The sequence below is a fragment of the Cavia porcellus genome, unplaced genomic scaffold (assembly GCF_034190915.1).
Source record: "Cavia porcellus strain 051 isolate PalLab524CR breed Dunkin Hartley unplaced genomic scaffold, mCavPor4.1 scaffold_20, whole genome shotgun sequence".
Lineage (NCBI taxonomy): Eukaryota > Metazoa > Chordata > Mammalia > Rodentia > Caviidae > Cavia > Cavia porcellus.
In genome coordinates this window covers 57,004,689-57,019,352 of record NW_026947503.1, presented here as the reverse complement: position 1 = coordinate 57,019,352, position 14,664 = coordinate 57,004,689, and the positions used below count along the sequence as shown (strand labels likewise).

The 14,664-nt window shown below is 40.3% G+C and overlaps 1 protein-coding gene across 1 annotated transcript in view; it reads left to right on the top strand.

Moving 5' to 3' along the window:
- Lama3 (laminin subunit alpha 3) overlaps positions 1 to 14,664 on the top strand; it is a 227,656-nt gene that overhangs the window by 84,591 nt on the left and 128,401 nt on the right. The window contains exon 13 of the mRNA XM_063231837.1: positions 14,020 to 14,154. Within this exon, the coding sequence (XP_063087907.1) occupies positions 14,020 to 14,154 (135 nt within the window). The remainder of the gene's footprint in view (positions 1 to 14,019; positions 14,155 to 14,664) is intronic.

The following is a 14,664-nucleotide window of genomic DNA, read 5'->3' as shown; positions in this document are numbered from 1 at the left end:
ACTGAGTTTTGTTGGATCATTGAACAAAACTGTTTGCAGTCTCACTGTTTGAAAGTCCCCTCTATATGCTTTAATTTTGTAACTTCAACAACTATTTCTAAGATGACAATATGTAGTGATTTCCTACTGTTCATTTTTTCTGAAATTCTGTAAAACTGGTACCCTTTTTCTGTTTTTTTTCCTCCTCAAATAAAATTTTAAAAAAAACATACATACTCGACATTCAAATAGTGAGACTTCAAGCAGTTCTATTCAACGATCCAACAAAAATGTAGTAATATGGTGATCAGTCCTACACATTTGAACATACATGCAGTTATATCCTTTAGAGCACTTTCTTTTCCTCTCTTTTTTACAGTAGCAATTACACATTTGGGGTTTTATTATGCCTGAATTTCTTACTATGTTTTACACTAGAGACACAATGTGATATTTATGATTCTTATTTATTTCACTTATGAGGACAGTACCAAGTTGTCTCCATTTACCTATGAAGGCCTCAAGATCATCCTTTTTATAGCTGAATAATATTCCATTGTATAAAATACCACATGTTTTTCATCTACTCTGTGGTTGATGGGCATTTTAGTTGTATCCAAGATGTAGCTATTACAAATTGTGCTGCTATGAACATGAGTGCACATATGTCACTGAGATATGACTTTTTCAGTTTTTCTGGAAAATATCCAGGAGGAGAATACCTGGATTGAGTGGAACTTCCAATCCTAGTCTTTGGAGAATTCGCAATACTAATTTCCATAGTGGTGGCACCAGTCTACACTCCCACCAACAGAGGAGCAGTGACCCTTTTCCCCCTGCAGCCTTGCCAACATTTATTATCCGTTGATTTCTTGATGGCAACTATTCTTTCAGGAGTGAGATGAAATCTCAATGCTGTTTTAATTTGCTTTTTTTTGTTTTAATACACTATTTTATAGAATCTCCCACTTCTTCTATTCCCATGACAAGTTCAGAAGATTCAGATGCTGGAAATTATACAAAAGGCAAGTAAACTCTCTTTTGGTTTGACATCAATGACAATGTAATGTCCCACTTTCTTTTCTGCTCCTTGCGCAGGTCAGGAAGCCCCAATTCAAGTCGTCTTTCCTAGAGTTTGGCAGATGCTTTGCAGATGTCTCCTGAGTGACCTGTCCCCACCCAGATTCCCCGCTCCAGCCTGTCCTTGATGGGAGAACTCCCTGAGTAGGGAACCTGAAGTGGGATTTGGTTGTATGCACTTTCCTTTTTAGAAAAGAGGAGAAGAAAATCTGGATCCTTCTAAATAGTCACTATTCATCTTAACTTATGGTGGTTATATAATAGTATACTGTCCATTGACCTGTGCAATAAAATAGAATTGTGTACATGGAGTTGATTCTGGATATCTGAAATCCCCAGGCCCAGTTACAGGGAGTATAAATGTTCAGTGTAAGGTTGTACACAGTGGTAAGAGAATAATGTGTAGTAGCCAGGATATGTGAAACGGGGTCTAAAGGCTTCCTGTGCAGAAGCCAAGTGTTGGATTAACACGGGTGCTGAGTAGATGATGTCCTGGGTGTGAGGGCTGTGCTGGCATAAAGGGAAGGCTGGGCAGGAGGGGATGGTGCAAGAAAGGGTGAGCACTCAGACCTGTTCCTTTATATTGAAGCACTTGTTTTCTCATGTACAAATAAATGCATTGAAAAGAACAAGAAAATCAGAGTGCGTTTTGTAGCATCAACAAAATTTAAGAGCCAAGATGTGAAAGAAAATCTGTTTAAAAAGCTGGACTCAGCTTAGCATTTACAACCAATAAAACTGCTGAGACAGGCAAGTTCAGCCCTGCTTGGGCCAAGATTCAGCTATTGTGAGCACCAAACACTCTCTGTCCAGGAATGTTAATCAGAGTATCTGACCCATCCAGTTTCAATCATCAGAACCTGAGGAGAGAGCAGCATTGCTCTTCCCCAGCTCAGTCTCTGAATGATCCCCTCCACTAAGTGAGAGGAGCCTTTGTTTTGCTTAACACAACTCAATATTTTGCTGTAATCTCTTTAATCAGCCTCTGTTTTGTGAAAGTTAAATTTATTGGTGCATGTCTGATATACATAGCCATCATGTGTGATTTTACCTGCACGTGTCGGTCCTGGTTCTTCTATTTTTCCCCTTTCCCCACCCTCCCTTCAAACTTTCTTCTCCCCCTTATTTACAAAATCATTGTTTCCAATTTTTCCTCTATTCCCACAACGTTTTTCTTTTCTCCTTTGAACATTTTGGTTTTTTTTTTCATTTAAAGAGAAAAAAAAAGCAAAACAGAAAAAAGTGTGAAAATAATACAGAATTGAAAAAAATAAACAGTTTATCACCAGTTGGTAAATTACACATTGTCCTCTTAGAAATAGTTGTTCAAGTTACAAAATTGAAGAATACAAAGTGGACGTTGAAACAGTGATTCTGCAAACACATCTGTTCAAGATCCAACAAAAACTTAGTAATATGGTTATCGATCCTACACACTTGAACATACATGCAGTTAAGTCCTTTAGAGCATTTTCTTATCCTCTCTTTTTTACAGTAGCAATTACACTTTTTAAAATAGCAATTTGGGGTTTTATTACTCCTGCATTCTTATTACTTTTTACACTAGAGACACAATGTGATATTTATAAATATGATTCTTACTTATTTCACTTATGAGGATAGTCTCAAGTGTCTGCATGTACCTGTGAAGGCCTCAAGATCATCTGATAGCTGAGTAATATTCCACTGTGTAAAAATACCACATCTTTTTGATCCAATCTACAGTTGATGGGCATGCTGGTTGTTTTCAATATTTAGCTATTAGAAATCGTGCTGTATGAACATGGGTGCACATATACCACTGTGATATGACCTTTTCAGCTTTTTGGGGAAGTAGCCATGAGGGGAGTAGCTAGATTGAATCCTAGTCTTCTGAGACATCTCCATCCTGATCTCCACAGTGTCTGCACCAGTCTGCACTCCCACCAGCAGTGGAGCAGTGTTCCTTTTCACCAGCAGCCTGGCCACATTTGTTACCAGTTGATTTCTTGATGGCAACTGTTCTTTCCAGAATGAGATGAAATCTCAATGCTGTTTTAATTTGCATTGCCTTTTGTTTTATATACTATTTTATAGGATCTCCCACTTCTCCTGTTCCGACTACGAGTTCAGAAGATTCAGAGCCTCGAAATTTTACAAAAGGCAAGTACCCCTCTTTTGCTTTAACATCAATGACAATTATATGTTCCCCTTTCTTTTCCTGCTCCCTGGGTAGGTTGCTAATTTTTTTTATCTAAAAAAGCTTTGTTTCCAATTTTTGGAAAAATTTTTGGAAAAAAGCTTGGAAAAATTGTTTCCAATTTTTCTTTATCTCCCTCACCTTTCTTTATTTCCCATTTGAACATTTTTTTAAATAAACTGTTTTATAGGACCTCCTACTTTTTCTGTTCCTACTACGAGTTCAGAAGATTCAGAGCCTCGAAATTTTACAAAAGGCAAGTAATCTCTTTTTTGCTTTAACATGGATGACAATGTTGTGGTCCACTTTCCTTTCCTGCTCCCTGTGTAGACTGCCAAGCCCCGTTCATGTCCTCTTTCCTACTTTGGCAGAGGCCTTGCAGATGTCTCCTAAGAGACCTGTCCCCGACCCGAATTCCCTGCTCTAGCCTCCTTTGGTGGCAAAACTCACTGAATAAGGCACCTCGACAGGGCTTGGGTTGTATGCTATTCCCTTTTCAATAGAAAGGAGAAGAAAATCAGAGTCCATTTAATACTCACTGTTCATCTTAACTTATGGTTGGTTATATAATCACCTCCTATCCATTGACCTGTGCAATAAAATAGAGTTGTATACATGGAGTTGATTTTTGAAATCCCCAGGCTCAGTTACAGGGTGTATAAATGTTCAGTGTGAGGTTGTGCACAGCGGTAAGAGAATAATGTGTAGTAGCCCGGATGTGTGAAACGGGATCTAGAGGGCTTCCTGTGCAGAAGCCAAGTGTGTTGGAGTAACACGGGTGCTGAGTAGATGATGTCCTGGGTGTGAGGGCTGTGCGGGCATAAAGGGAAGGCTGGGCAGGAGGGGATGGTGCAAGAAAGGGTGAGCACTCAGACCTGTTCCTTTATATTGAAGTACTTGTTTTCTCATGTACAAATAAGTGCATTGAAAAGAACAAGAAAATCAGAGTGCGTTTTGTAGCATCAACAAAATTTAAGAGCCAAGATGTGAAAGAAAATCTGTTTAAAAAGCTGGACTCAGCTTAGCATTTACAACCAATAAAGCTGCTGAGACAGGCAAGTTCAGCCCTGCTTGGGCCAAGATTCAGCTATTGTGAGCACCAAACACTCTCTGTCCAGGAATGTTAATCAGAGTATCTGACCCATCCAGTTTCAATCATCAGAACCTGGGGAGAGAGCAGCATTGCTCTTCCCCAGCTCAGTCTCTGAATGATCCCCTCCACTAAGTGAGAGGAGCCTTTGTTTTGCTTAACACAATTCAGTATTTTGCTGTAATCTCCTTAATCAGCCTCTGTATTGTGAAAGTTAAATTTATTGGTGCATGTCTGATATACATAGCCATCATGTGTGATTTTACCTGCACGTGTCGGTCCTGGTTCTTCTATTTTTCCCCTTTCCCCACCCTCCCTTCAAACTTTCTTCTCCCCCTTATTTACAAAATCATTGTTTCCAATTTTTCCTCTATTCCCACAACTTTTTTCTTTTCTCCTTTGAACATTTTGGTTTTTTTTTTCATTTAAAGAGAAAAAAAAAGCAAAACAGAAAAAAGTGTGAAAATAATACAGAATTGAAAAAAATAAACAGTTTATCACCAGTTGGTAAATTACACATTGTCCTCTTAGAAATAGTTGTTCAAGTTACAAAATTGAAGAATACAAAGTGGACGTTGAAACAGTGATTCTGCAAACACATCTGTTCAAGATCCAACAAAAACTTAGTAATATGGTTATCGATCCTACACACTTGAACATACATGCAGTTAAGTCCTTTAGAGCATTTTCTTATCCTCTCTTTTTTACAGTAGCAATTACACTTTTTAAAATAGCAATTTGGGGTTTTATTACTCCTGCATTCTTATTACTTTTTACACTAGAGACACAATGTGATATTTATAAATATGATTCTTACTTATTTCACTTATGAGGATAGTCTCAAGTGTCTGCATGTACCTGTGAAGGCCTCAAGATCATCTGATAGCTGAGTAATATTCCACTGTGTAAAAATACCACATCTTTTTGATCCAATCTACAGTTGATGGGCATGCTGGTTGTTTTCAATATTTAGCTATTAGAAATCGTGCTGTATGAACATGGGTGCACATATACCACTGTGATATGACCTTTTCAGCTTTTTGGGGAAGTAGCCATGAGGGGAGTAGCTAGATTGAATCCTAGTCTTCTGAGACATCTCCATCCTGATCTCCACAGTGTCTGCACCAGTCTGCACTCCCACCAGCAGTGGAGCAGTGTTCCTTTTCACCAGCAGCCTGGCCACATTTGTTACCAGTTGATTTCTTGATGGCAACTGTTCTTTCCAGAATGAGATGAAATCTCAATGCTGTTTTAATTTGCATTGCCTTTTGTTTTATATACTATTTTATAGGATCTCCCACTTCTCCTGTTCCGACTACGAGTTCAGAAGATTCAGAGCCTCGAAATTTTACAAAAGGCAAGTACCCCTCTTTTGCTTTAACATCAATGACAATTATATGTTCCCCTTTCTTTTCCTGCTCCCTGGGTAGGTTGCTAATTTTTTTTATCTAAAAAAGCTTTGTTTCCAATTTTTGGAAAAATTTTTGGAAAAAAGCTTGGAAAAATTGTTTCCAATTTTTCTTTATCTCCCTCACCTTTCTTTATTTCCCATTTGAACATTTTTTTAAATAAACTGTTTTATAGGACCTCCTACTTTTTCTGTTCCTACTACGAGTTCAGAAGATTCAGAGCCTCGAAATTTTACAAAAGGCAAGTAATCTCTTTTTTGCTTTAACATGGATGACAATGTTGTGGTCCACTTTCCTTTCCTGCTCCCTGTGTAGACTGCCAAGCCCCGTTCATGTCCTCTTTCCTACTTTGGCAGAGGCCTTGCAGATGTCTCCTAAGAGACCTGTCCCCGACCCGAATTCCCTGCTCTAGCCTCCTTTGGTGGCAAAACTCACTGAATAAGGCACCTCGACAGGGCTTGGGTTGTATGCTATTCCCTTTTCAATAGAAAGGAGAAGAAAATCAGAGTCCATTTAATACTCACTGTTCATCTTAACTTATGGTTGGTTATATAATCACCTCCTATCCATTGACCTGTGCAATAAAATAGAGTTGTATACATGGAGTTGATTTTTGAAATCCCCAGGCTCAGTTACAGGGTGTATAAATGTTCAGTGTGAGGTTGTGCACAGCGGTAAGAGAATAATGTGTAGTAGCCCGGATGTGTGAAACGGGATCTAGAGGGCTTCCTGTGCAGAAGCCAAGTGTGTTGGAGTAACACGGGTGCTGAGTAGATGATGTCCTGGGTGTGAGGGCTGTGCGGGCATAAAGGGAAGGCTGGGCAGGAGGGGATGGTGCAAGAAAGGGTGAGCACTCAGACCTGTTCCTTTATATTGAAGTACTTGTTTTCTCATGTACAAATAAGTGCATTGAAAAGAACAAGAAAATCAGAGTGCGTTTTGTAGCATCAACAAAATTTAAGAGCCAAGATGTGAAAGAAAATCTGTTTAAAAAGCTGGACTCAGCTTAGCATTTACAACCAATAAAGCTGCTGAGACAGGCAAGTTCAGCCCTGCTTGGGCCAAGATTCAGCTATTGTGAGCACCAAACACTCTCTGTCCAGGAATGTTAATCAGAGTATCTGACCCATCCAGTTTCAATCATCAGAACCTGGGGAGAGAGCAGCATTGCTCTTCCCCAGCTCAGTCTCTGAATGATCCCCTCCACTAAGTGAGAGGAGCCTTTGTTTTGCTTAACACAATTCAGTATTTTGCTGTAATCTCCTTAATCAGCCTCTGTATTGTGAAAGTTAAATTTATTGGTGCATGTCTGATATACATAGCCATCATGTGTGATTTTACCTGCACGTGTCGGTCCTGGTTCTTCTATTTTTCCCCTTTCCCCACCCTCCCTTCAAACTTTCTTCTCCCCCTTATTTACAAAATCATTGTTTCCAATTTTTCCTCTATTCCCACAACTTTTTTCTTTTCTCCTTTGAACATTTTGGTTTTTTTTTTCATTTAAAGAGAAAAAAAAAGCAAAACAGAAAAAAGTGTGAAAATAATACAGAATTGAAAAAAATAAACAGTTTATCACCAGTTGGTAAATTACACATTGTCCTCTTAGAAATAGTTGTTCAAGTTACAAAATTGAAGAATACAAAGTGGACGTTGAAACAGTGATTCTGCAAACACATCTGTTCAAGATCCAACAAAAACTTAGTAATATGGTTATCGATCCTACACACTTGAACATACATGCAGTTAAGTCCTTTAGAGCATTTTCTTATCCTCTCTTTTTTACAGTAGCAATTACACTTTTTAAAATAGCAATTTGGGGTTTTATTACTCCTGCATTCTTATTACTTTTTACACTAGAGACACAATGTGATATTTATAAATATGATTCTTACTTATTTCACTTATGAGGATAGTCTCAAGTGTCTGCATGTACCTGTGAAGGCCTCAAGATCATCTGATAGCTGAGTAATATTCCACTGTGTAAAAATACCACATCTTTTTGATCCAGTCTACAGTTGTTGGGCATGCTGGTTGTTTTCAATATTTAGCTATTAGAAATTGTGCTGTATGAACATGGGTGCACATATACCACTGTGATATGACCTTTTCAGCTTTTTGGGGAAGTAGCCATGAGGGGAGTAGCTAGATTGAATCCTAGTCTTCTGAGACATCTCCATCCTGATCTCCACAGTGTCTGCACCAGTCTGCACTCCCACCAGCAGTGGAGCAGTGTTCCTTTTCACCAGCAGCCTGGCCACATTTGTTACCAGTTGATTTCTTGATGGCAACTGTTCTTTCCAGAATGAGATGAAATCTCAATGCTGTTTTAATTTGCATTGCCTTTTGTTTTATATACTATTTTATAGGATCTCCCACTTCTCCTGTTCCGACTACGAGTTCAGAAGATTCAGAGCCTCGAAATTTTACAAAAGGCAAGTACCTCTCTTTTGCTTTAACATCAATGACAATTCTTTTCCTGCCCCCTGGGTAGGTTGCTAATTTTTTTTATCTAAAAAAGCTTGGAAAAAGCTTTGTTTCCAATTTTTCTTTATCTCCCTCACCTTGTCCCTTGTCCCTTTTCCCATTTGAACATTTTTTAAATAAACTGTTTTATAGGATCTCCCACTTTTTCTGTTCCTACTACGAGTTCAGAAGATTCAGAGCCTCGAAATTTTACAAAAGGCAAGTAATTTCTTTTTTGCTTTAACATGAATGACAATGTTGTGGTCCACTTTCCTTTCCTGCTCCCTGTGTAGACTGCCAAGCCCCGTTCATGTCCTCTTTCCTACTTTGGCAGAGGCCTTGCAGATGTCTCCTAAGAGACCTGTCCCCGACCCGAATTCCCTGCTCTAGCCTCCTTTGGCGGCAAAACTCACTGAATAAGGCACCTCGACAGGGCTTGGGTTGTATGCTATTCCCTTTTCAATAGAAAGGAGAAGAAAATCAGAGTCCATTTAATACTCACTGTTCATCTTAACTTATGGTTGGTTATATAATCACCTCCTATCCATTGACCTGTGCAATAAAATAGAGTTGTATACATGGAGTTGATTTTTGAAATCCCCAGGCTCAGTTGCAGGGTGTATAAATGTTCAGTGTGAGGTTGTGCACAGCGGTAAGAGAATAATGTGTAGTAGCCAGGATGTATGTGAAACGGGATCTAGAGGGCTTCCTGTACAGAGCCAAGAGTGTTGGATTAACACGGGTGCTGGGTAGATGACGTCCTGGGTGTGAGGGCTGTGCGGGCATAAAGGGAAGGCTGGGCAGGAGGGGACGGGGCAAGAAAGGGTGAGCACTCAGACCTGTTCCTTTATATTGAAATATTGTTTTCTCATGGCCAAATAAATACATATCATAGACAAAAAATAGAAAATCAGCATCAACAAAATTTAAGAGAAAAGATGTGAATGAAAGCATTTTTAAAAAGCTAGACTCAGCTTAGCAATTACAACCAATGAAGCTGCTGAGACAGCCAAGTTCAGCCCTGCTTGGGCTGAGACTCAGCTATTGTGAGCACGAAACACACTTTCTGTGCATGAATCTTAATCAGATATCTGACCCCTCTGGTTTCAGTCATCAGACCCTGGACATTGCTCTTCTCCAGCTCAGTCTCTGAATGTTTCCCTCCACTAAGTGCGAGGACCCTTCCTTTTGCTTAACACAGCTCAATACTTTCCTGTAATCTCTTGAATCAGCCTCTGTTTGTTTTAAAAGTTACTTTTACTGGTACCCTTCTGATACACATAACCGTGATGTTTAATCATAGGCAATTTGTACCTGTACATGACTTATTGTGGTTTTTCTTTTTTTTCCCCTTTCTCTTCCCCTTTGAACCCTTATTCTGTTCCTTATTTACAAAAGCGTTGTTTCCAGTTTTTCCTTTTATCTCCCCATCTTGTTCCTTTTCCCATTTGAACATTTTGGTTTTTTTTTTTAATAAACTATTTTATAGGATCTCCCAATTTTCCTGTTTCTACTACGGGTTCAGAACATTCAGATGATGGAAATTTTAGAAAAGGCAAGTAAACTCTCTTTTGGTTCAATATCAATAATAGTGTTATGTTCCACTTTTCCCAAGCCCCAGCTCAAGTCCTCTTTCCTAGAGTTCGGCAGAGGTCTTGCAGGTGTCTCCAATGACCTGTCCCCCCCCCCAAATTCCCTACTCCAGCCCGTCCTTGGTGGTGGAACTCCCCTGAATAAGGAACCTGTACAGTGCTTGGGTTGTATGTCATCAACCATGGTATCCTGCATGCAGGGTGGGAAGCAGCAGTTGGCTCTTGAAACGTTTGTAAATTTTGGAACTTAGCGCTTGAGTCCTGATTACAACACACATTCCTGGTTTTCTTCTACAAGAATGCTCAGGTCTCCTCGTGTTTGTGTGTTTACAGCAATCCTATTATTATTCAGTTTCTTCCCATCCTTTAGTAGAAGGGTAGTAACTTCAGGAAAAGTAATGAGCTCAAAAGGAAACTCAGAAATGGGTTACAGAATGTTAGGGAGGCTGTAAAAGAAGTTTCACTTAGTGCAGTTAGGTTTATTGACAAATTTGATTGCACGATTACACATTATAATTTGGTCCCTTAATGCATTTTAAAACCACCCATTTTGAGACCTAAGTCCTGGCAGTGAACATTAGAAGCTCAAATTTGTAAACTGCTAAGGGATATTCAGCCCTGGACAATACCAAACACTTCCCATTCCGGAGAGTTTTAATTCTTTAAGACCATTGAAAATTCCAGGTCCTGAACTAGGGCAGTTCTTAGGCAGAGGCATGTTTTAGGTGATTGCTTTTTCAAAATATAAATTTATATCTAATCCTGAGATCTTAATCTAGATTTCCAGGTGAAGCCCAGGCTTGTATCTTTAACAAGTTTTCCAGATAATCCTGATACATGTTGTAAAGAACCACAGATGGAGATAGTAGAAATTCCTTTCCAGTGATTGGCAGCCTTTGCTGTGAAGGTCAGAGAGTAAAGATTCTGGATTTTATAGGCCTTATCTCACACTTGCAGTGTGGTTACAACCACAGGCAGCCCAGGAACAAGTGTGTGTGGCTGTGTGCCAGAGAAATATATATTTGCTGTAACGGATAAATTTGGCCTCCAGGTCATGGTTTACATGGTCTAGAATTGCACTGGGATCTGGGTGTGGGTTTGCACACCAGGCAGTGGTGTTTTACTAGATCCCCATGTGAAGCCAAGATTGAGAGCACTCTTCCACAAAACCAGCCTTCCACGAATTCTGTATCTCAGACCAACTAAGTACAAATGGAAAATATTTCTTTAAAAATGTCTGTACTGCAATGTTTTTCTTGTTTTCATTCCCTACGTGACATACTATAACAACTGCATATACAGCATTTACATGGCGTTAGGAATTCTGAATAATTTTGAATAAGAGAAACATGTTTTAAAGTGTCTGGGAGGGTTGCACAGATTGTATTAAAAATACTACAAAAACTGTACCCTTTATATAAGGGACTTGAGAGCGTCTTCAGATTCTGGTATCCAAGAGATACCAAGGAATGACTTTACTTAATTGTAGGCACTGAAGAGCACAAACAAATGAGCAGTTTTACAGATCTGTCTGCGTTCAGGTTTCTCACTGTATTTCATGACCCTGGGAATTATTGGAATTTCCAGGTCAAGGGATCAGTTATAGCCTGATAAGAGTTATTATCAGATACATCTTCAAGGTTCCTTTGGGAAATAACTACTCCCAAAGAAGACTCTCTGGAAAGACACTTCTAGTTCTCCAAGTTCAAAGAGCAGTGACAAACAAAACCAACAGCTGGAGAGAGCCTAGGTGCTTGCTTTGTCTAGGAAATTGAAGCAATCTGGACTGGACATGCGAGCAGCCCATCTGGCCTGAAGACAGGGCCATCCTGTTTTATTACTGAATGAGGATTCTTGACAAAGGTCATGCAAAGACATCTCTGGTCATGAGTTGGCTCTTAGTCACTTCCATAGAGGATGAAAAATTTCTGCTCTCTTACATTTTGTGACGGGGCTTGATAACTAAATGAACATAAGGCAGATTAACAGAAAAAAAGCATACAACTTTGTTTTGTATTTTACACAAACATTGACATCTTCAGAAGGAGAATAAAAGACCCCAAAACACCATTAGGCCCAAAGGCTTATATACATGTTACACAAGGAATAAATGGTGACGACGGGACAAAACAGTGGAGCAATGGGACAAGTGTCAGGAAATACATGGGGAAACTAGAGGCAGATAGGGGTGATTTCAACAGTGTGGCTTACCAGATCCATTTTAGTCTGTTCTCATCTTTGGTGCTAAGAGTGTCCCTCTTCTGGGTCAGGGAGGTATTTTTCTCGTGGGACATTTTATGACTTTGTTGGAGGAAGGAAGGGGAGGGCAGAGGACCTTTCCTGATGTTTGTTCGTTGCCTGTGGCTCAGAATAATGTGTCAGAGAGATGACTTTTGGGATGCCTGAGTCTCTGATCTGAAAGCTTTAATAGTTGCATGTAACCTACACACACCTTCCCGTGTCTTTAAGCTCATCTCTGGATGACTTATAATACCTAATATGATGTCAGTGCTATGTACATAGTTGTCATACTATATTGCTTAGTGAATAATGACAGGGAAAAGTGTACATGTTCAGTACAGGCATTTGCCTCTCAGATATTTTCAATCCATAGTTGGCCAAATCTGCAGACATAGCACCTGTGGGTAACAAAGGTATGTTGTGTGGCGTGTTCTGAACTGCTTCACTTTAATGCTCTTTTGGTCAAATTAAGAGACTGTCCAGTTTAAGCATGAACAGAGTAAAGATCAGGTAAAGACTATAAAGTTACTCTGAATTTTCTTTTTATTCTCAAATTATTGCATTAAAAATTAATGCCACAATTGTTATTAACCTTTTATCCAAAAGGGATAAAGGTTTAAGGCAAAGGAGAAGAGGAATTTAACTAACTTTTCATATTATCTATTATTTTAACCCTTGTTAAATTTTTCCGCTTCCCTCCCAAGAAGGGCGAACCCAGTCAAATCTTTGAATCTTTCAAGATCTTTCTTAGGGGAACATTTTCCATACTTAGAAGTAGAAATGTTTTCAGTATGAGATTGGTTGGGATATATATACTCTTGAGTTATTTTTAAAATTGTCATCAATTTGTATTCTTAGAATAATGGAAAGAAGATGGCTTTAGAATCAGGCAGACCAAAGTTCAGATCCTAACTCTGCTCTCCTGCCTGTGGGACCTTGCCATGTCACCCCTTATTGAGCATTTTTCCTCACCCATAAGATGTATGTCTATCTCACTGAGCTCTTTCTTGACTTTATTACTCACACGTTCATAATGTAGTTGAGCAAGAGCCCTCTCTTTTGGAGACACATTTATTTACTAAAAAACATTCTTCAGTGCTATCAAGGTCCTAGCTTAAATGCTCATGAAATCTCCAGGCTGGTAGACTTTCACTCCTCCATTTCTGTCTAAGAAATTGCCCCCAAATGTAGAGGCTTAAAACCACAGGGATCATTTCCCTCCCTGTGTGGGCTGGTGGGGTGTGCTCGGGTCTGCTGGGGCCGAGCTTGACTGGAGCTGCTGACACCTCTCTCCCCACCCCCTCCCCCATTCTCAAAAAAGCCATGCTGGGCCCTCCTACCCTGTCTCAGGTCCCACAGGGTGAGTGTGGACCATGCAAGGTATGTGGTGACCTGGGCTCAGAAGTCACAGAATGGCTCTGGCCTCATTCTATTGGTCAAAATAAGTCATGAACCAATAAGAGATGTCAAAAACAGAAGTGTAGGGAAAGACAAGCCCAGCCAAGGTAGAGAACAAGGGGAGGGAGGAGAGCCAACTTATACAGCTAGTCACCGAGAGCTTCCAAGGTCTGAGATGCACCTAAAGGTGAGAGGGGGCTGCTGTGCTCAGAACCAGCTAAGAACAGTCCTGGCACAGGGTTCCTACCTGGGCAAAGATCCTGAAGCAGTAGGTGTTTGACGGGGGCATCAGAAGCCTTTTGCATGTTGGAAAGGTCACATTTCTGGAGGATGCAGTGAGACAGTCCCAGGAAAGCCCCAAAGCTGTCCTGGCATTAAATTATGTTAGTTTATTCTTTCCTAACATGTGAAAAGTGGAAGGTATAAATGTGTTTAATTCAGGATTGCCATTGGATAGGAATCTACTGTGTTGGAGTTTTACTCCAAGTTTTACTCCATTTCCATGACAGAAACCCGAGGAAGAGAGAAATTCACAAAGGCATGGAGAACAGAGGCCCTGCTGACATCTCTGGTCCTTGTCTTTCACAGGGTGTGACTGTGACTTGCAAGGTGTTCTCCCCAGAATATGTGATGACCAGGGAAGGTGCCTGTGCCGCTTGAAAGTAGAGGGCCTCCGATGTGACACCTGCAGTGCGGGCTTCTACTCTTTCCCTATTTGTCTACGTGAGTAAGCAACCTGTAGCATATGGATCCATCCTCTGAGTTAAATTCCTTCCCCAGGAGCTTCTGGGAACTTTTCTGGCAGATACACCTGGCTTTTAGTTTAGTAAGTTAGCTCCTGGCTTATACATGTATGTTACACCCGTCTGTCCTCCTGGGACCTGGTTGCCAGTTCCTCTCCCTTCTTCCCTCCCTTCCTCCTCCCCAGTATCTGAATTGTGGACTCAGCTGCCGGGTTCAAGCCCTGGCTCTAGAGAAGAGGATGTAGGAACCTGCCATGTAGAGATGAAGCAGATACCCAGGGAGAAGGAGCAGCACCTGCAAAGTCAGACACAGGAAACCATAATTACCTCTTTCCAGGTGCTTGGTGACCTAGGATTCCATCCTAGTAAGTGAAGAGAGGTGGGAGGAGCAGGGAGGATGCATCTGGCCGGTGTCTAGCACATCACCAGTACACAGTAGACAGTGGGGGCAGGATGGGAACTGTGAGTTTGATTTTCAGAAGCCTCAGCC